General features: G+C 36.7%; 1 protein-coding gene across 1 annotated transcript in view; it reads left to right on the forward strand.

The window, feature by feature from the left end:
- CHSY3 (chondroitin sulfate synthase 3) overlaps positions 1-23257 on the forward strand; it is a 294522-nt gene that overhangs the window by 609 nt on the left and 270656 nt on the right. Inside the window, exons 2-3 of the mRNA XM_010852430.1 lie at positions 1-491; positions 3010-3293. Of these exons, the coding sequence (XP_010850732.1) occupies positions 1-491; positions 3010-3293 (775 nt within the window). The remainder of the gene's footprint in view (positions 492-3009; positions 3294-23257) is intronic.

Below are 23257 nucleotides of genomic sequence, written 5' to 3' on the forward strand. Positions count from 1 at the left end.
ACCTCCGCTGCAGCAGCGGCGGCGAGGACGCGAGCCCGAAGGCGCGACGGGGCTCCCCGGAGCCCCGGTGGCTGAAGGGGAACCAGAGGAAGAGGATGGGGGCGCGGCTGGGCACCGGAGAAGCGGCCAGCCGGGGAGTAGCCACAACGGCAGCGGGGACGGGGGCGCCGCTGCCTCTAGTTCGCGACCCCGCGATTTCCTGTACGTGGGGGTGATGACCGCGCAGAAGTACCTGGGCAGCCGCGCGCTGGCAGCGCAGCGGACTTGGGCGCGCTTCATTCCCGGCCGCGTGGAGTTCTTTTCCAGCCAGCAGCCCCCCAACGCTGGAGTTGGCCAGCCCCCGCCACCCCTGCCTGTCATCGCGCTGCCTGGGGTGGACGACTCCTACCCTCCCCAGAAAAAGTCCTTCATGATGATCAAGTACATGCACGACCACTACCTGGACAAGTATGAGTGGTTCATGCGCGCCGACGACGATGTCTACATTAAAGGTGACCTCCCAGCGCCGGCTGTCCCGCCTCCCCGCCTCCTTTCTCTGCAGCCAGCCCCAATCCCTGCCCAGCCCAGATCCCTGCCCAGCCCCTGTCTTGCTTCTGCCTGCACGTGCTCCGGCTCCCGCAGCCCCCAGCCGGTCGCCCCCACCTCTCGCCTCCGCCCACCATTCCAACTCCGCTCCTCCTCCTCTGCTGCGGGTCTGGACCCTCCTCAGACCTGCCTGGCTTTTTTTTTTTTTTTTTTTTTTTTTCCGCCTTCCTCACTCTTGCTGCTCTGGTTTCCGCCCATCGCTTGCTGCTACACCTTACCGCGTAGGAAGGTGAGGAAAGGGACCTCAGGGTTAAACCTGAGGCTATTCCCATTCTACCTGCCAGGTGGTGGTAGTTTCCCACGTTGGCCCAGAGGGGCGTGTCCTCCGTGGAGAAAAGGAGGATGGAGGATTCCGCGAGAGCCAGACGTGCGATCGGTGATCTTCGCTATTCCCCTGCCCTTTTGTTTTAACTAAATCTAGCTTAGTTTCGGGACTGGTGAGAACGAGGAACCATCCTTGTTGTCCCAAACCCTTTCCTGTGCGTTTCCTTCCCTTTCGCACCACCCGCCGCGCAGTGGGAGTCCTTGGGCACCCCAACCACTCCAGCGGGCAGCTCCTTCAGCCACCACAGTGGAGCAGCAAGCCTTTCCCTACCCCTTGGCAACAGCTCAGTAAACCCCAGAGGGGATGACTGTATTGACAGGAATTAGTGGTGGGGGGAAAGGGACGCTGCATGCGAATTATCCAGACCCTAGGAGCTCCAGCCCGTACCAGCACTCACTAGTGTGGATCCCTTCCAGTCTGTCTGGGTGGTTGCGGTGTTAAACAGAGGCTGGATGTCCTTCCCCAAACCACGCGCAGCCCCGGCACGAAAAAACTTTGTCAGTTTTAAAAGAGGCGCCGTCCTTCACCCTGAGTGTGAGTGGCTCTGGCCAGAGATTGCTAAACTCAGCGAAAGGATGTTCCTTAGAGCAAGAGGAAAGCTTTCCAGCCCTGTTCTTCGCAGAGAGGTACACAAGGGAAGTAGCAGGCTTGTATTGAAGGAGGTGTTTAAAGAGGGGCAGCCCTTATACTCAGTTTACCCGCCTCTACTTGCAGCCTCATTGCTTTCTCCTGATTCAGGTAGCACCATTTACATAACTCTTTTAGCAAACAAATAACAAACAGACACATTTTGGCACAAGGACTGAATGTAGAGTTAATATCTAGAGATTTTCTGGGTTTCAGTTGAGAGGAATGAAATCTTTAGGGCTGGTTGGCAGATAAAATATTGATAATTAGATATGAAAATAAAGAACTGAAAATTTTGATACAAAAATTTAAAAGAAATTGCATTCCTGGTGAACCTACTGTCTCATATATCTACGATGTATGTAGATATCTTTATCTATAATTGATAGATCCACTATCTTACAGTCCCCATGTCTTTTGTGCCTCATTAAAATCACAAAGGTTTCCTGGCAGAAGTTTGCCACACTCTGCAATTTCCAAAATGCATTAACACCATCCATATCGTATCTTTTAATGAAAGACTGTCCTTCAGAACACTGAAGTGCCATATTCTTTCCATTTCTATTAAGAATGAAATGCATTTTGTATCAAGAACCCAATAATAGCTAAAACTCATTGAGCTCCAAGGGGATATGGCATAGGATCAAGATAATGACTGCAGATTCTGTGCTCATCAAAAATCATAGTAGAAATGCTGATTGGGAAAATAAAGATGGCAACTACTTATTCCAGTGTATCACTTTGTAGAGTTCCTAATGCTTTGGAACTGTTTTTGCTACAGAACCTTATTTTAAGATTGTTTTTCTTGATGAGCTTATAAACTTATAAACCAATTGTATATATAAATTTTAACAAATGTTAATTTTTTTCCAAAAGAGTGCTTTCCAAAGTTCCAAAGTGTTATATTTCAAGACAAGTTTGATATTCTCAGTCTCCCCCAGACTCCCTTTCTCTCTCTCTCTCTCTATATATATGTATGTATGTACATACGTACACACAAACATCTACATCTTTTGGGTTGTTTATGGCTTGAGTTTAATTAAGGATGAAGCAGTAAACTAAATCAATTATCAGGAAAAAATAATTACTGGGTGTCAATGATCTTCCTATCAGTGCTAAATATTGATATTTAATATTATGTTTCTGGGAATTTTATCATTACTTCATACATGTTAAAAAGCCTGTCTTTATTCTCAGCATTATTTAAGCTTTAAAAAAATCCAATGACTGTTACACTTACTAAGGTTTTTCATTGACTAGAAGGTTGATAAAATCTAATTTTAATTTAATACTTATGAATTAGTATTTTTTAAATAATGAAATATTCAAAGAGGTTTTTCTTCTTTTCAATTGTATGAGACTTGTCAAGAGTTTATGCACAATATTGGGAGCTCTTTCCCTTACTTGGTGTGTTATAAATGATTATGAAATTAGGAAAAGGAGTGATTGTTGTTTTTTTTTTTTCTTTGTAGGTGATAAGTTGGAAGAGTTTCTTAGATCACTGAATAGCAGCAAGCCCCTCTACCTGGGCCAGACTGGTCTGGGGAATATTGAAGAACTCGGAAAGCTGGGGCTGGAGCCTGGGGAGAACTTCTGCATGGGAGGACCTGGCATGATCTTCAGCCGCGAGGTTCTCAGGAGGATGGTGCCACATATCGGTGAATGCCTCAGAGAAATGTACACGACTCATGAGGACGTGGAAGTAGGCAGATGTGTTCGACGTTTCGGCGGGACTCAGTGTGTCTGGTCTTATGAGGTAAGACTTGAGCTGTGATGAAAATGTTCCCGTTTTACAGGTAGGTGACAGTTTACAGTCTGGGTCAGTGATTCTATTTATTTATTTTCTCCATGTCTTTGTGTCTGCTTGAAATTGATAGCAACAGTCAGTGATGGACACAAGGGCTATTGTGGGAGAGGCTGTCTTAGAGCTAAGGTGTGTCTGAGGTTTTCTTATTTGTGTGACCCATAACTTTAAGCAGCATCTTACATGTATAGTCATATCTCTTGAAGAGGCTATTTCCTGTTTATTTGGTTTATTGGTGTTTAAATACATTTCCTGTCTCTAACAAGAGGACTGATTTTATGCTCTTGGGCCATAGCTTTAGCATTTTGTCCTTTGTTGTCATTTTGGTTAGGTATGTGATTGCATCTCTTTGCAAATAATTTAACTCTGAAGTTTCTTGGAAGATGCTTACATGGAAATTTAACATGCAGTGTTTTTAAAGCATAGAAAAAGTTAACTTATAATGTTATATCACTTATAATAGATTTACTCACAGCATTTTAAAAGGCATGACTATCTGGTAAAACCGTTCTGAAGGTGATAACTGCTTAATATTATGGCTGGTTCTTTAAAATTTTTTGTCTTCCTTTATTCCATTTTTCTCAGTAGCAGCCATTATTTAAATCATCTGAGTTTATGAACTGTTGTTTCATTGTAGTAATTAGTTTTACAAAATAATCTGAGTTTTTTTTTTGCCCCTTCAGAAATTGGTTTTGACATGAAAAGCAGTTGTATTTAAAACAGTTTTCCTGAAAGTTAATCTGAGTAAAAATTACTTAACACTTAAATAACATATTGCAATTTTCAGTGTACTTTGGTTTTCAAGTGGTTGGAGTTAAATATGTTTTAGCTACCCAGTGCACACATCTGTGAATTATAACTTAATTCATGTAGGTATCTTTTCAAAATTTTCACGCTTTCTTAGTATAGAAGAAACATTTTATGAAAACATGTTCCCTGTGAAGTCATTATACCTCAAGATTACACAGTTCCATTCTTCTTTTAGAAGTGTAATCCTACTTTCCTTAATTTAGCTTTTTTTTTTTTTTTTAATGATTCAGGATATCTACACTATAGAAAGTATTTCTTATATTTATTACAGAGAGTAAATATTAGTAACAACTAGTTACTTGGAATATGCACTATGCAAATTGAAAATTAGTATATACCTCATTACTTTTATTGATAGAAATAGGAATTTTCTTTTATAAAACTGACTAATAACTACTTTTATAATAAAGATATAAGTAAGTACATTATAGTTGAAAAATAGGTAATTTGGAATAAATTTAATGAAAAAGATTTGTCTCCGCTTAATATAAAACTAGCTGGAAGGTAAGAATGAATATTTAACATGAAAATCTCAGGTGATTTTTGTTTACATAAAAATATCATTTTGTAGATGTTGGCTCTGTATGGATGAGTAAAAAATCATCCATATTTTAAATAAAAGATGGAAAATTATTGTGTTTTATCTGATACTGTATTGCCTTAATATCACTTAGACAGTTTTAAAAAACCTTTCGTTTCATGTCCTTCCATTTAAGTTTTCATTGATTCTGCTATGAAGGTGCAGTCCTTATAAAGCAGTCTACTCATTCATGATGCAAGACAGTAAAATATGCTCAGGTGACATACATGCTTAAGAATTGACTTAGTATTTTATTTATAATATAGGTATTTGTTCGCTTAAAAGGGAATTACCATAGATCTGTAACTTCTCTATTGGAATAAGTGGGATCTTAGGTATTTTCATTAAATAAGAGAAAAGACAGAGGGGATGCCAAGCCTTGTAGGGTGTAACTTCATGACCACCATATTTACATTAACGTTTGGTAATACATTTGGATTGTAGACTGACAATTGTCCATCACTAAGTTCAGAATCTATTAAAAAAAAATAATTTCTACATTTTTTCCTAGCTTTACAAAGCATTATTTTCTAAAGAAATACTGTTTCAGAATGTTGACTTGATGTTTTGCTAAGCAATTGTATAGAATTTACTTTATTTTCGGATTTCAGTCTTTAAAGGAGCAGTTTAGACAACATATATTTTACAGCTGGCATTGATTTAATCCTAACTCTGATCCTAACCCAAACCACAACTCTGTCTTATTTAAAGGAATGATGGAAACTTTCATTACCAAGGAATATATTAAACAGTATCTGTTAATAAATTTAATAACGATAAGTATACAATTAAGTTATGTAAGTGTTTTAACATTAGGGTGTATTCTACATTTCATAGATACCTGAGTAGGTGGACTGGGACACAGCCAAATTAGGGCTTTCCAGTTTGGATTTTAGATTACTTGAAATGTCCAACTATGCTACTGTTCACATTATACTAAAAAAATTAATTTGTTTCATTCTGGGTTGGCACTCACATAAAGGTGAGATTTCACATCCAGTCACAGAATAAACTATGACGTTGCTCTGTAATTTTGTTTCCATATTTATTTTAAAAGAACCATCTGCAAAAAAAATTTTCTTAAAATTTTGAATTTTCTTTGCTGAACTTTTGATGGATTTCAGAATTTTGTTTGACCTTTCCTCCTCATGAAAGTCCTTGTGAAGTTTAGAGGACTGTTACAGAAACATGCTCACACTTTCTGAGTCTGAATAAATTAAACATGATGGAATGTTATCTTTTTTATGATGTTTATTTATTTTTGGCTATGCTGGGCCTTTTTGCTGTGTGGGCTTTTCTCTAGTTTTGGGGAGTGGGGGCTACTCTCCAGTTGCAGTGCACAGGCTTCTCGTTGTGGTAGCTTTTATCGTTGCGAAGCATGGGCTGTTGGGTGCTTAGACCTCAGTAGTTGAGGATCTTGGGCCCCAGAGCACAGGTTCAGTAGTTGTGGTGCTCAGGCTTAGTTGCTCTGTGGCTTGTGGGATCATCCCCGATCAGGGATCACACCTGTGTCTCCTGCATTGGCAGGTGGACTCCTCACCACTGAGCCACTAGGGAAGCCTGAATATTTTAAAAATGATAAATAGGCTTGCAGATCTTGTAGGAAGAGAATTGAAACAAAATATTAAAATTATAGATTGTATAGCATGTGGAGAAGGCAATGGCACCCCACTCCAGTACTCTTGCCTGGAAAACCCATGGACGGAGGAGCCTGGTGGGCTGCAGTCCATGGGGTCGTGAAGAGTCGGACACGACTGAGTGACTTCACTTTCCATTCTCACTTTCATGCATTGGAGAAGGAAATAGCAACCCACTCCAGTGTTCTTGCCTGGAGAATCCCAGTGATGGGGGAGCCTGGTGGGCTGCCGTCTATGGGGTCGCGCAGAGTCGGACACAACTGAAGTGACTTAGCAGCAGCAGCAGCAGTATAGCATGTAGCTATTCTTGACTATAAATTACATTTTTTGAAACTCTAGGAATCTTCTAGTATTCTTTATTGCTAGATTGAAGTCTACTTTCTCTGTATTATATATACAATTAAGCATGATATTGGCAAGGGAGAGGAGAGAAAAGAAGTCGGGGTGGGGGTGGGGAGAGACGGAGGTATAAACTTGAATTTGGATTTGAGTCACTAGTGTACTACTCCTTAGTTTCATTGTCTTTTTAAGTTACTTCTCTTGAGTCTTGTTTAATTCAGTTGAAAGTAGATATTGTAATGGTGTCTGCCTCATAGATTTTCTAGAAGATTAAGTGAATTGATGACATGATCCATGTATAGTTCTATATAGTTTTGACAGTATATATCTGGCACATAGTAAATTGTCAATAGATGTTATTATTGTCATGCTGAATAGATCATATAGTATATTACATATAACACAATTCATCAATTTTATTCATTTAATAATTATTAGTCATAAGTGATTCAATTATATCAGAAAAGTCAGACTGGAAATAAATTTTTTTCATTGAAGAATTCAAGTTTGAGGTTTCTTTTTGTCAAAGAACAAGAATTCAGTATGTTTCTATAATATTTTAGAATTATAAACAATCCAATATTAGTAAAACATAAAACATGGAAGACTTTAAGACACACACTACAAATATTTGCTTCAGTCTTTGAACGTCATATTAAATAATCTTAAGGAGATGGTGGAAAATATTATTTAACAAGTGATATTTAATATATGTATTTAAGGAATCCCATACAGACTAGACTCTATCTACATTATAAAAAAATGACTGTGTGGCTTTATAGGTTAACCTCCTTTTCTGAGTTTCATTGGAATTTTCAACAGGAAAGGAAGTCAGTATCTCATCCTACAGTCAGTTCACAGGACCCACCCAGGAACTATGTCTCAAGGCAACTAGAACCCCATCCTGGGGTTTCCCAGGCATTTCAGGAACTGATATATAGCTTCAGTTCTTCCTTACCATCTGGTCCTGGTGGTCTGGGAAAATGTCTTATTTTTTGGTCCTTTGATCTGTTTCTTCCTCTGTCATCTCTACCTACTTTTTCTTTCTTCTGTCATTAATGATAAATAAAATAAATTACAATTGCATTTTGATATGCACTGCTCCTCATCAGGTTTTCAGTAAATTAAAGTGTTCATGACAGGCCAACCCTGATATTCCAAGACATCACTCGTAGGGCCCAGGAACGGCTACCCTTCTGAATAGAGAGGCCTTTGGTTGCTGACGGATCTTAGACTGGTTCTCCCTATACTTGAGATCATTGGAGAGTCAGAATTGAGATTCTTACTTTCCCACCAGGAGTTAGAAACATCTAGTTTTCAAGAACATGTGGCAGATGTTCATAATCAACAGATTTCATGAGTTGCCGTTATACTTATTTATACCTCAAATTGTGTAAGTATAGATAACTAACTGAAGCGTGATCGTGAAAAATTATTCTATGCTTTACACTCTGTGAGTGTTAGAATTTATTGGCATCTACTCTTGGCTAAGTTCACGTTTTTGGTTGAGCTCTATCTTGGCTACTGTTTTTCTAGTTATCTGGGCTGCAATCTGGCAGTTTAGGAGGCTGCATATGGCTCTTGAAAGTTGTTTGGCATGTAAGTTGTTTTAAGGTTTTTTTAAATTTTGTTTTTTGATGCCATTAGCAGAGGCAGGCAGTCTTGTGTCCCTTCAGGTCTTGTTGTGCACCAACCTCCCCTTGCACGTTTATTTAACTGCCTGGCCAGATAGGTATAAGAGTGTTATACTTTGAATCAATAATCCACATGTTGAAAATTTCATTAAAGCATTCTCCAGGATATGAATAAATTTTCTAGTGAAAATGAGATGTTTATTTTAAATAGTGTACATTATTTTTTTTAATTAATTATTTTTGAATTAATTTTTTCAAGCTTGGCCATTTAGAGTTGTACAACATATAATATAGTTATACTTTCTTTGTTATAGGAATTTTTTGGTAAATAACTAGAAAGTTCTCACTGTTGAAAATTTCTTTATACAATTCATATTCATTCTGTGTCTTATTAGAATTGAAAATTCCTTTTCTTTGGTTCTGGTTTTAGTAAGATCACTTATATTCAAGCATTAAAACAACTTAATTTCCATAATTCTTTTCCCTGTGAGGGAGTTCTGCATTTTATCTATCTAAGAGTCATTTTCAGAATAGTGTGTATTTATCTTTTTAGTGTTTGAAGTTAAATGGAGCCAAAGAATATATATCTTTATTGTCTAATTAAATGTTGTTTCAAACAAGGCAGAGCTCAATGTTGATAGCAATATTTCTCTGTGGTTTAAAAAACCATTTCTTATGACTAAACAGATCTTTATTAGATTTCTTAAAGAGTTAATTTCATACCAAAGTGTCTTATGTCTTAGCTTGGCCCCCTAAAGGCCATAAACACCCTAGAAAATTCCATTATTTCACAAAAGAATATATTTTGGCAGAGTTTCCCTGGGCTTCTAATACCAGAGAGCTAAACTATAAAAAATTTAAGTATATATAAGTTCTTTGTAACATAACCATTAAGGTTAAAATATGTGCCCCATTCTTATGGGGCTGTTACATATCCTGCTTAGCTTCTTTCTCTAACTTATGAGCTTCCTTTTTCTATAATGCTAATTTTACTGCATCATGAACACAGTTTATGCCCCCAAAGTATATTAATATCTATGGAAAAGTATAAGTCTGGGATTTTTATCTTAAATTCAGTCTTTCAGAAATCATTTCTTGGTTCTGATTCAGCCATATTTAGTTTTTAACTTCACTAAAAGCAGTAAGCTTCTCACACCTACTCTTCCCACCCCCATTCCACTTGTCAGATGAAATCATCGCACACTGATTTTATGAAATCTCTTTCTACCCCACTGTTTTCTTCATTGTACAAAATAAAATTACATTCTGAGTTGAAGGAGAAACTTGGTACAGATTTTCCATGTTTTGTAGCCTTAGGTAGTTCGTTTTCATTGTTAACTGGTGGTAACCTGAATTATGAAAAATGTGTGCTTTTTAACAGTTATGGAAAATGCTAAGCTGGGAAGATGCTTCCATGCAATTTGAAATTAGCTCCATGATAACATAAATTCTCATATTAGTTTAAAACCTTTGAATACTCTTCCTTCTTAATAAATCAAAAGTATTCTAATTTCCTGAAAAAAAATCCAAGTCAGTTTTCTACTTGCACTTCCTTTGTGTTGGCTTCCAAAAAGCTATATAAGAAACATTTATTTCAATCTCTTTTCTATCTAGTTAATTGATGAATTAGGCTTCAACATACAAAGAAATGTAATTTGTCATATAACCGTACTGCACTTTACTTTGATGATAGCATGTGACTTCTTTTGCTCCAAATATTTTCAGATTAACTTTTAATAAGGTGTTTAAGCTAAACATAAACGTTATTAAAATTTTAAAAATCAGTGTCTTGAATCATAAAGCCATTGTTTAATATTATTTAACAATAGGAAAACATGTAAATTGAAAAGTTGAAGGGTTGCAGTTTCTCAGAATTCTAATGAGTTCTTCATTTACTGTCCTAATAAACAGTACTCTAGTTTAGGCTTAACCACAAATAAATCAGTTTGAATCATGACAGACATTTAATGTTACCCTGTCTTTGAAAGGTGTTAGACAATTTATAGTACAGTACTGAATCAAAGAAATATGTTTATTTTTAAAATTCAGCAGGCATAGTTTTAGAACTTATGAATGAAATAGATATCTTAATTTTTTGAGATTTTAAAATCTTCACTCACCATTTATTATTTTGAAAGCCATTAACTTTTAATAAGGTGTTTAAGCTAAATATAACTATTAAAATTTAAAAAATCAGTGTCTTGAATCATAAAGTCATTATTTAACATTATTGAACAATAGGAAAACGTGTAAACTGAAAAGTTGAAGGGTTGCGGTTTGTCAGAATTCTAATTCTTAAGTCCTTCATTCTTCACAGTCGGTTTCTTTTCATATTCCTTTCATTTTTATTGTTCAGTTCAGTTCAGTCACACAGTCACGTCCGACTCTTTGCGACCCCATGAATCACAGCACGCCAGGCCTCCCTGTCCATCACCAACTCCCGGAGTTCACTCAGACTCACGTCCATCGAGTCAGTGATGCCACCCAGCCATCTCATCCTCTGTCGTCCCCTTCTCCTCCTGCCCCCAATCCCACACAGTATCAGAGTCTTTTCCAATGAGTCAACTCTTCCCATGAGGTGCCAAAGTACTGGAGTTGTAGACCTATTTATTTATAGAGTACCAGTACCTTCAAAAATTGATGGTTTAAAGAAATATACAGATTAATAAACATAACATATAGTAAAATCAGGGGGAAAAGGAAGATGTACAGAAAATTTTTTTTTCAAAGAGGAAAAATGCACGTTGAACTCCTTTTTTCATGGCATTAAAGAGAACACTAGCTTAACATTATATTGATACTTAAGAGAAGTCTTCTTCGTGGAGCAGACAGGGGCTATGAAGGATCATATACTCAGCGCTACTTCTTTGATAAGTAGAATAGTATGATTGGCTTGGATGTTTCTTAGAAATTCCCTCAATATAAACCTGGACGGTAGCACAGAAGGGCAGTTCTTCAGGAGGAATTCTACTTGGAGACAATGCAAGTACACCATTCTTTGATAATTTGCTTAATGGAGGGAGGTGGGAGGGGGTTCAGGATGGGGAACACGTGTACACCTGTGGCGGATGCATGTTGATGTATGGCAAAACTAATACAATATTGTAAAGTAAAAAAAAAATAATAAAATAATAATAATAATAATAAAAGAAAGAAAATAGCCTTCAGAGAGCCCTCCATGGGTATTTCTTCTTACTTGAATGGTCTATATTAGGCTGACCAGCAGCAAGTTTGATTTATGCACTTTGTTCATTGGGAACCCAGAGTACAGCCACTGTGTCCTTGATTAAGGGAAGGTCCATGTTTGTGCTTTGCTCATTAAGAGGAAGGTAGAGATGCCAGCTACAAATGGAGGAATAAAACCAAATCATGGACAGATAGTGGACCTCACCTGAGGAGCCCAGGCTCAGGCCCAAGAGAATTCCTAACAACTCAGCCTAGAGTTACCCAGCTTTTGAGCTGATTATTAGAAATGTATTTTTTTCATGAATTTAATAAGTATTATATAAGTTATATACTTATATGTATTTAAAATTGATTATATAAATTTTAATTTTAACATAAATTTTACATGCATCGATTAAGATTTAAAGATCCACATTTTAATGATGAAATGGTATATTATAATATCTAATACTCTATTATACAAGAATGAATCTTTAATGAAATAATGATATTTAATATTCATGATGAGTATCTTAAAATGTGAAAAATATATAAGGTTATAATAAATTGAAGTGTTCTGCCTTAGAATTCAGTTATCTTACATCTTAAAAGCTAGCTCATTTATTTCATTTGCTCAAATAGATCTATTGAGCACATTTTATCAGCAGTGGACACACACCTTCCTTGTCTTTACAGAGCTCCCAGGGAGGGAGAGTCAGTCCTCAAACCAGTCTCTGCTTTCATATCTGATATCAAATTGGGTTTCCATCTCTGTCATCCTTCTCAGTCTTTTTCCTTCTAAATCATGAGTGCTCAGTTGTGTCTAACAGTGGTACTTGTCTTGGAACTAGAATCAAATGATTCTTATTTTAATTTTCTTAGGTGAGCATCATCCTCTCTTGTTTGTATTACAGTCTCCTGAAGAGGAGAAAGCTAAAGACATATTTAGCAATTTTATTGCATATTAATATATCTTAGGTCTGTTATATGGGTTTCCCTCATAGCTCAGTTGGTAAAGAATCTGCCTGCAATGCAGGAGACCCCAGTTCCATTCTTGGGTTGGGAAGATCCCCTGGAGAAGGGATAGGCTACCAACTCCAGTATTCTTGAGCTTCCCTTGTGGCTCAGCTGGTAAAGAATCCAACTGCAATGTGGGAGACCTGGGTTGGGAAGATCCCCTGGAGAAGGGAAAGGCTACCCTCTCGTATTCTGGCCTGGAGAATTCCATCAACTGCATAAACCATGGGGTTGAAAAGAGTTGGACACAACTGAGTGAAGCACAGATCACTAGAAAATTGTTTTTTAATTAAGTCTGGAGCTTAAGTACCTGGCTTCACACCCCAGCTCTGGCATTCGCTAGCTGTGTGACCTTAGTCAGGTTATTTCACTTCTCAGTGCCTTAGTTTCCTCATCTGTCAAGTCAATATAACAGTACTTACCTCACGACACTGAGGTGAAGATTAAATGAGTAAATGTATATGACAGCACTCAGAATGATACCTGACAGTGGTAAGCATTCTGTAACTATTAGCTATTTTTGCAGAAATAGATCAGCATGCAATAGTGCCAGCTTTACAGAGCCATTGCAAAGAATGCAAAGATCAATGTATTGGAAGCTATTAGAATAATGCTTGACATATACTAATTCCTGCATAACAACTGTCATTAATATTTTCCAATTTACAATGTTAATATGTCTTTTTCCCCTCATGGGAAGGGAATCATATTGATTGGAAAGTTTTATTGCAATTGCCTTTTGAAAGATGGACCTTGCTGTAGTAGGGAGGGTGCTGGTTCGGTGGTTCTTTAACCTGACTGCATGATGGGAGCTCTGTGGGGTCTTTGAAAAAATTCTGATGCTGGAACACATCCCTGACTCATTACATCAGAATCTTTGACAAGTGAGTCCAATAGCATGGATAGTGTTAAAAACTTGTGATTCTCATGTGGCTTATTAATTTTCTGTTTTCAAATATACAGTCCATCTTTATTCCTTGAAAGTTATATTTTTTTCTTTTGTTATATTTCCCTTTTGGGAAAAATCACAGGAGAATAATCGGCACTTCTGCACTTATTTCTATGTCTGTTTCTTGTCTGTTCCAAGTGAATATATTAATATATAAAATGAAAACAATTGTATGTTTTCTCATGGTCTGATTTTTATGGTTCATATATTATTTTTTTTTGTTTTAGAAAACACAAGATTTAAAACATTAAAAAAAACACATTGTTTATCCATGCAAGGCTTAAGGTTTTTCTGTTTTTATTTATTGCATTTGAATACTATATAGTAATAGAGTTCTTAAAATATAGGTGAAAGGTTTCCATTGAATTATTTGCTTTAACAGTGACTTTTTGAATTAGAGCTTGGCAGGGAAAAAGCTATTAGTGATCTATTTCAATGAGTACAGAAACCATAACTTAAAGGGATGACTTTAATTTCAGCCTGTCATTCTCATATATTTCCTGTCCACTGCTATAGCTGACTGCTATCATGGAGGAAAGTATAGAGTACACAGGGGGCTTCTCAGGGGTGCAGTGGTAAAGAATCCGCCTGCCAATGTAAGAGACACTTGCATTGGAGACTCCAGTTTGATTCCTGGGTCGGGATGATCCCCTGGAGTAGAAAATGGCAACATGCTCCACTGTTCTTGCTTGGAAAATTCCGTGGACAGAGGAGCCTGGTAGGCTAGAGCCCATGCGGTCACAAAGAGTCAGACTCGACTGAGCATAGCCCAATAGCAGCAGCCTAGGGAACACAGGAATGTAAGGGAAGACCCCAAAGAGAATAGAAAGATGCAGTGCTTCCTCCAAATGAGGTCATGTATAGGGACATTGCCAAGTAAGTGTGGATATACGAGAAGTCAAGGGCAAAAGAATAGCATGGTAGTGAATAGTGTGTTTGATTCAATCGTATCTAGTGGCAGGAGACATGAGGCTCCAAAGCTGTTGGTAGAACTTGATTGTGAAAGGCCCTGTATGACATCCTCAAAAGTTTAGAGTATACCTTGTAGATGAGTGTTTCTTAGAGTTAGTGGGGTTGATATAATTGATTTAGACTCAGTTGGTGGGGAGACCATGAATAGTATGTTAAAAATCTTTCTGGGTGATTCTGATGACAGAGTGAAAAATCGGTTCCATAATGGAGAGCTTTGAAGAATTCTTCATATGCAGCCATGATCAGTGTATCCCTTAGTGGCCGGAGCACAGAAGGATGGATTGGAGGCTCTTGTATCAAAGGACAATGAAACAAGACAGTTAGGAGGCTATTGCCCCATACCCAAGTTAGAGATGAGTCTTAATCAAAGAGTCAAAGTGGAAGTGAAAGTGAAGAGATGGAATTGAGAGGTAGTGAGGGCAGAGAATTGACAGAGTAGGTGAGTGGTTAGATGTAGGGGGGGAATGGGGTTTAAGGTGACTCCTAGGTTTTTGTCTGAGGTGCAAGTAATATCTCTAGAGGGAGGAAGTAATGGAAGAAGGTAGTTTTCAGTGATTGCTTTCTCTGGGGCATGGGCAAAGGAGAAATGAGTTCTATTTTGGGTATATTGAGTCTCATCATTCATTTATTTAGCAAATACTTAAAAAGTAAGGCCCACATAACTTGAACAACTTTCCCAGATTATACAGACAGGAGTATGGCTCTGCTGTATTATCAGACTACATAAATGCCTTTTTTTAAAGCAAGCTTCACTCATAGATTAAGCAGTTATTGTTTAAAAATAAAAAAAGAAGAATCAAATCATAGTCATAGGATGAAATAATTTAGTTTGTTTAAAATTTAATTTGTTAAAGTTAGTGACTTATCTTAAAATTCTTTAAAATGTAAATTGTAGTTAGTGCTCTGAACAAATAATATTATAAAATGGCTCAAAAAAAAAACAAACAAAAAAAACCCTAAAAGCATAAAAATACATACAGTGAAAAATCTTTCAAATTCTGTCTTCATTCTGCCTGGAGAAACCCTCCACCTATTAAGTATCCACTCTTTTCTTCCAGGGTTTGTCTTGGGTGTCAGACAACTGTTTATATACTGTATTCCCCTCAGTCACTAATTTTTGTGTGTCACAAGAGGTAGCCTATAGAAATATTGTTCTGAATGCTGCTTTTTCAATAAAGAATATTTTTTAGAGTTATTCTTATAAAGTCATTTTATAAGGTTTCTGTTTGAAATGGCTTTAGTTCAATGTTCCATATCTCTTAGATACATGTCTTCCTTTGTCAAACTGGAGTTTCAGATTTATGAACAGATAATTCTGTTTGTGTCTTAATTAATTGCACTGTAGGTGCTTCTGTTACAGGTAGATTTAGAGCAGGATAATTTTAGATTATTACATAGCATATAAATCCATCATACCCATGTAATTGCTTACATTAAGATTCATGTCTTTACCCCAAGGCTTTTTAAAATTCTGCACTTCTCCTATTTAATGTATAGCTTTCTTGCTTTCCTTGTTTTCCATTAAATATTTTTAAAGATTTACAAAGTTGTAGTCAATCACCTTATAGAAAGAATATCTCTTAACTTTGGGAAGTCTGTAGAGAGACCCACCACAGTCAAATAACCTTTGTTAATCAATAATTGTTCTTCTGACAATATATTCTATAATAGTGTTTGTGAATATTTATTTTCATTGGTTATAAGTGTGTAACTAATGATTACTTTTGCTAGTGTATACATTTGTTACACATACATTACTGTAATATATATTCAGTTGAGTAAATTCTGCATATGGACTGTTTTACACTCAGTTGTAAAAATAATTTCAAGTCCATTTTAACTGATGTTTTTTCATTTAAAGAACATTTAACACTATACCATAAATTAGTGTTTTGAAACCTAAGCAATATAATAAATGGCATTGTATTAATTGAAATATATATTTATTATAATTATGAGTTATGCAATTAAAAAAAGTCATGAAGCAAACCCTATAAATGTAGACATTTATCATGAGGTCCTATAAGTCCCCTATTTAAATAAAGTTTACTTATCTATCCTTTTTCTTACCTAACTTCTAATTTTCTTAATCTTAACTAAAATGTAACTTTCTGTCCTTTATTTACCTAATATTTCTGTTTTCTAGAGTTCATAGTGTTCAGAGTGTGTTATCAGATTTTATTTTCCCTCAGCTCATTTTTAGAATGATTTCTGAGCTTACAAAGTAAGCTTGACCTAATAATCTGGACACATTATGAAATTTGATTATAGTTTTCTTGTAAAACTTAATTGCCAGATTCAGAGAGAAAATATGACGTTTCTGTTTGACATTTTTAATAAAGGGTCACATGGAGTGGGTTTTGTGTTCATAGATACAAATAGAATCCTAGCAAGCACTTTCAAAATACTCAAGGCTCGTAAAACTTAAATCTCAGTTAAATTAGACCAAAGTTCTGTTTTGTCAAATACATCATTTTGAAGAATCACTTGAAACAGTTGATAATGGGTGTAGTTGATTTTTACCAAATTTGACAGACAGTTGTAAAATGTGTATGAAAATAGCAGAAGATAGGTTCCACTGCTTTCCAGGTGTTACTGTTTAGCAATTATCAGTTTTATGTAAAGTATGTAAGTAGTAATCCTGACAGTTCCTGCTTATGTAAAACATTTGTGCTTTTATTTTTTTAAAGAGCTCCCACTTTCATCTTATTCTTTGTCCAAAGGTAAATTTGTGATTGAGAACACTATGTGAAAAGACATTTGGGAGGATTTGAGTGATGAATTTCTTTTTCGGTTTTTTGTTTCACTATCCTAGTTGTAAATTTCAGTTTAAATGTATGTATTGATGTGATATAAACACAGACAGCCTCCGCAATTCCTGTGTAAGCTGAATCAAGAATGATGTTCATGGCATATTATTCTTATTGCCATTTTATATACATTTGTTAGTCACAGATTTTGGAATATTAGAAAATTGTGAAAACTTTTTTGGGTTGGTATATTTGCCATATTTTTTTTCTGTAGAATAGAACCAATGTGGCTTGGCCAAATTAATCTAGATCTGGGTAAAATAGATTTTCTTTTATTTAAAAAATTGATTAGTAGTGCTGGCGTCATGTTATAGTGCTGTTTGATCAGATTTTTTTTTATGCTATCCTTACTCTTGAAGTAAATTTGGATGCATCTCTGGATCTTTTAATAGTTAAGCTTTATTGCTTGTAGAGAAAATGGAAGTCAAAACAAGGACTTATTGTAGTGTAAAAAGCCGTGTAGACAGTGTGATCAAATGCTGGCCTGAAGCTTGGTGTGGTTTTATTAATTTCTACTCCATCTCATGAATATATGCTAGGAAATGTCTGAAATGTTTAGTATTTTATGATTATGATAAGTAATAATCTGAGCTTTTTAACTTTTCTAGGTCTATAATGTAATCAAATTAACCACCAAATTGATTTATAGTTATATGAGCCATGAAAATAAATTATTGATCACTAGTTATGTAGCAAGTGGCACCCCACTCCAGTACTCTTGCCTGGAAAATCCCATGGACGGAGGGCCTGGTGGGCTGCAGTCCATGGGGTCGCACAGAGTCAGACATGACTGAGCGACTTCACTTTCACTTTTCACTTTCATGCATTGGAGAAGGAAATGGCAACCCACTCCAGTGTTCTTGCCTGGAGAATCCCAGGGACGGGGGAGCCTGGTGGGCTGCCGTCTATGGGGTCACACAGAGTCAGACGTGACTGAAGCGACTTAACAGCAGCAGCAGCAGCAGCAGCAGCAAGGGGGATTAAGTGAGGTGAAGTGTACCTTGTCTTATGCTAGAAGTGGACAATAGGCTCAGAGCAATTCAGTAACTTGCCCAAGGTCACACAACTAGAGAGCTGTCAGAGTTTAGCTTCAAACTCTGTTTTATTTGATTCCCAAGACCATATTTTTCTTGAAATGTTATGTTCACCTTCTGCCTAAGGATTCAAAGAATGGCATTTTATTTTTATTTTGAATCTCTGATGTCAGATAGGAATTGACAAGTTCAAGTATATTCAGTATGAGGAAATTGGAAAGAAAAGAGATACGCTACAAAGGTCAGACAGTAAAGACCCTGAATGGAGAGGTACTGCCCTCTCCACTAGACATGCTTACCTGTTAGAGATAAAGAGTCTCTTAATCTTTCTGGAAGAGGTCTGTGAAGAATGAATGAAAGGGACCAAAATTGTTCGAGTTCTTCCAGTCCTTAGCATTTATGTTTACAAGAAAAATATCTAACAGTAAAGTTTTCATTCTCAATGGAAACAGAAAATTGTGTATTTCACTCTACCTCAGGGCAAGAGTAAAAATGTAGGCTGTCAGTTTTATCTAAATTGTTTTCCCAGCTGTACTGTTTATAAATGAAGTGCACATGGGCATATATATCACACTAGAATTTCAATTATTGGGATGTATTCCGAGAGCTCATTTTATCTTAAGAATATTTCTTGTTCTGATAATTAGTTTATATTAGAATGAATATTTCTCCTTTACTTCTCAAAAAAGCACACACATAGAGGTAGTATCTCAGAAATGGTGAAATATGTTTTTTTCAAAAAGAGTGAAGACTTTGTAAAAGCCCTTATTGTTTCTGAGATTTTTAATATGAATGTTTCATAATTATTAGTTTCTAAGAGTGACTTTTACATGAACTTACATTGAATAAATTCTCATGAAAAAACCCTATGTGTAAATGGAGTTATTAGCATACTTATTAGAATTATCAGAGTGAGCTGATTTGTGCTGAGTGCCAGTCGTACACTTAGCTGTAGACATAATACGAAAATAAAGATGGTTCTTCAGATAATGGTTTTAGAAAGATACAGCTACTTCTTGAGTTTAAACAAAATGAATAGTTATACAGTAGAAATATCATGATGTTAGACTGTATCCTAGACAGCATATTAAAAAGCAAAGACATTACTTTGCCAACAAAGGTCCATCTAGTCAAGGCTATGGTTTTCCCAGTGGTCATGTGTGGATGTGAGAGTTTGACTATAAAGAAAGCTGAGCGCTGAAGAATTGATGTTTTTGAACTTTGGTGTTGGAGAAGACTCTTGAGAGTCCCTTGGACTGCAAGGAGATCCAACCAGTTCATCCTAAAGGAGATCAGTCCTGAATATTCATTGGAAGGACTGATGCTGAAGCTGAAACTCCAACACTTTGGCCACCTGATGCAAAGAGCTGACTCATTGGAAAAGACCCTCATGCTGGGAAAGATTGAATGCAGGAGGAGAAGGGGATGACAGAGAATGAGATGGTTGGATGGCATCACCGACTCAATGGACATGAGTTTGAGTAAACTTTGGGGGTTGGTGATGGACAGGGAGGCCTGGCATGCTGCAGTCCGTGGGATCACAAAGAATCTGATATGACTGAGCAACTGAACTGAACTGAGACCATATCTGAATAAGTGCGTTTAAAGCACTTAACCGTATATAAGAGTCCATGAATTGTTCTTCCCTTGAAGAATTTAGAGTGTAGCTGGGAAAAAGGATAGTGAAATTGAGAATATTAATAGTGTGGAAATGAGCATGGATCGATGAGTTGTATATAGATGAGCACTGTAAATGTTTAAAAGGCACATCAATGGGGGCTATGCCATTTTGGCAGGAAGGCTTCATGGAAAAGTTTATCTTAACTTTAAAGAGTAGGTAGGTCAATTTTCCTCAGCATAGGTGAGCTAAGGTGGACTGTGCCTGATGCTCTCTGGGTACTGTGTGGGCAGTCTGGACCCCCTGAGGTCAAAGCTGTAGAAGAGGAGGTCACAGCATGAAAGAAGAAAATAGAGATATCTACCCACATAAGGCTGATTGTGTCAGTGTGTAACTAAGAGCTGAACTGTTGCCAAAAAGGAGTACATAAGACTCCAGACAAGAGCTGACAGATGGACCCTGAAAAGTATGAATGACAATCCTCTTTTCCCACTGGGAATTGAGGATCTCTTCTGGTTTCTCAGTTAGTCTTAGAATTCTGGGAAACCTTAAGCCACTAGGTTAATTTAATGTACTCTGAAAACTGCTTTATTCAAATTCCTGTACAATGTGTCTCAGTCTTTCCAATCCAGTTCATTTTGAAATGCCTTTATTTCAGCCTCCATAATCATATTAAAACCTGCCTATAACCCTATTTTTTAGGGTCATGCTGCTGCTGCTAAGTCACTTCAGTCGTGTCCGACTCTGTGAGACCCCATAGACGGCAGCCCACTAGGCTCCCCCGTCCCTGGAATTCTCCAGGCAAGAACACTGGAGTGGGTTGCCATTTAGGGTCATATATCATGCTAAATAATTTTTTTTTTCATTTTTATTATTTCACTGAAAACAGCTTCTGATTTGTGCAGCTTTGTGAATAAAATGTATTATTTGTGAAAAGTATATCTAGCCTAAAAATGTGGCTACATTCTTATTTATTAATGCTGTTCTAGAGCTATTTGTACCTATGGGTGAACTGAATTCTTAGTCTTGCTTTGTGGGTATCAACTGATTAGCATGGCTGATTTCTTCCAGCGTAGCTGTAAATGAGGTCTTTTAAAAAAGATACTCATTAATTGTTATCTCAGATTTTCATTAAGGAAATCATACGTGCTTAATTATACTTGGGCTTCTAATTTTTTACTTTTTAAAATTATTTTTTTTACTAACCTGTTCATAAGGAAACAAATACTTACCAGTTTAATGCTGTAAATATTGGGGTAGATCTGCAAAAGCCATTTTACAAGTTATTGTATCAGATAAGAATATGTTTAACTAAAAAAAAAAAAACTTGGCCACAGTGGCTTTTGTTTGTCAGTTTTCCAGATATGTAGGTGGGTAGGCCGTGACTAAGTAGATACTAAATGATCCATCATGGTCCCATGCTTTTACTGTCTTTCTGGTCTGCTTTTGCTAAGAGTGTTGACTCTGTTCCCATGCGTATGGATTTCATGCATCTAAAAGAAACTAACCCTAGTACCAGGTAGGAAGGGGGAATACTTTCTACTGGCTTGAGCTTAGTCCTTTTTCTCAGGCATTGAAGTCTCCATAGACCTCTGCCTCCATATATCTGGTTAGAATTATTTGTGACTGCAGGAGAGGTAAGTAAATTGAGTACTTCTAGCTTCCATAGCCCAGAGAATAAAAAGCAGAAGGAGCTTAGGAATAGGCATTAATAAATCTAACATAGTGCATTAGGGTTCTCCAGGGAAACAGAACCAATAGTATGTATATCTGTCTAACTACCTATCTATCCATCTCTCTGTAAAGAGACAGAGAGATTTTAGGAATTGGTTCACACGATGTGGGAGCTGGTAAGTCCAAAATCTATAGGAAAGTCTGATAGGCTGGAAATTCTGGCAGGGGTTGATGTTGCAGCTCATATCTGAAAACAGTCTGGAGGCAGGATGCTTTGCTCTTTGGGGGACTCTCATTCTTGTCTCTGAAACCTTCAACTGATTGGATGAGGCCCACCCACTCTGTGAAGGGTATTTGCTTTACTCAGAGTTCTGATTTAAATGTTAATCACATCTAAAAATACCTTCATAACAATATCATAGACTGTTGTTTGACCAAACAGCTGGGCATCATAGCCTTGCCAAGCTGATGTGTAAAATTAGCCATCATACCTACATTACTTACTAAGGTTTGATAATATCCAGTGGTTTAGAACTTTTGCATCCTCAAATCTTGCCTTACCCTCAGTGGATTGACATTTTTCATGTTGTCATTCATATATATCAAATACAATAATTTTTTATGTATTGTAGAAAATTGTCTATGCTAATCCTGAAATGGATTTCAAAGACTACTATTTATTTAAATAAGAGAAATCGTAATAAAAAAAGATCTGCTGAGATTTCTTAGACTTTTGTGTATTTTAAGGTGGTAAATGACAGATCATTTTAAGCAATAAGATTATTTTTGCCTAAATGACCAGAGAATGTTAGAAGAGATAGTGGAATATTGACTGTCTTGGACATGAAGAGACCTAGGTATTTATAATATCTCTAACATCGGTTACTTTATCACCTTGTCTTCCTGAATCACCTATAAAAGAGGACTAATAATAGATTTCATACCTTTTCTATTGGATTGTGACAGTTACACAAGATAATGGATCTAAAAATGCTTTATGAACCACAGAGTGATAAAAATATATTGAGACACTAAAATATAAAGATAAATGTCTCATAACAACCTCCTCTGTGATTGGAGGGTGGCATGGCTGATGAGCTGTCAAATGAAGGTTAGAGCTGAATGCAGACTCAGAAATGGTCTGGTTCAAACTGATGAGATAAACTTTAGCCTAGAGGGCCTCAAAGGAAGGTTCATTCCATAAGATTATGATTCTTCGGAAAGCAATAGGAGGCCTTCCCTGGCAGAATGAGGAATGTTTCAAAATTAACATCAGGCTGTTAGATTTGGTAGCATGACAGCTGTTTCAACCCATGCTTCTCCTGCTCTCTCCTTTGGAAATACACAATTATTCAACTAATGCTGGATAAATATAATTTAAGAAATATTTCATTTTAAGAACAAAATTCTTAGCTAAATATTAATTTAAAAAACTAGAGGAGGGAATAACAGAAGAGTTTATCTAATGTTGTATTAATAAAGAGAAGCCTTTAAATAGTCTTTAATGTTGTTACTTAATTTTTCTTACATGTAGAATAGTTCAGTTCAGTTCAGTTGCTCAGTTATGTCCTACTCTTTGCAACTTGACTTGGAGTAGAATAGTTAGGCACAAGTAAAAGTCATTGACAATTTCTTAATTCAGTGGGCCATCACTTCAAGCATATCAAAATCAAGTAA

Source organism: Bison bison, unplaced genomic scaffold (genome assembly GCF_000754665.1).
Source record: "Bison bison bison isolate TAMUID 2011002044 unplaced genomic scaffold, Bison_UMD1.0 scf7180017864311, whole genome shotgun sequence".
Taxonomy (NCBI): domain Eukaryota; kingdom Metazoa; phylum Chordata; class Mammalia; order Artiodactyla; family Bovidae; genus Bison; species Bison bison.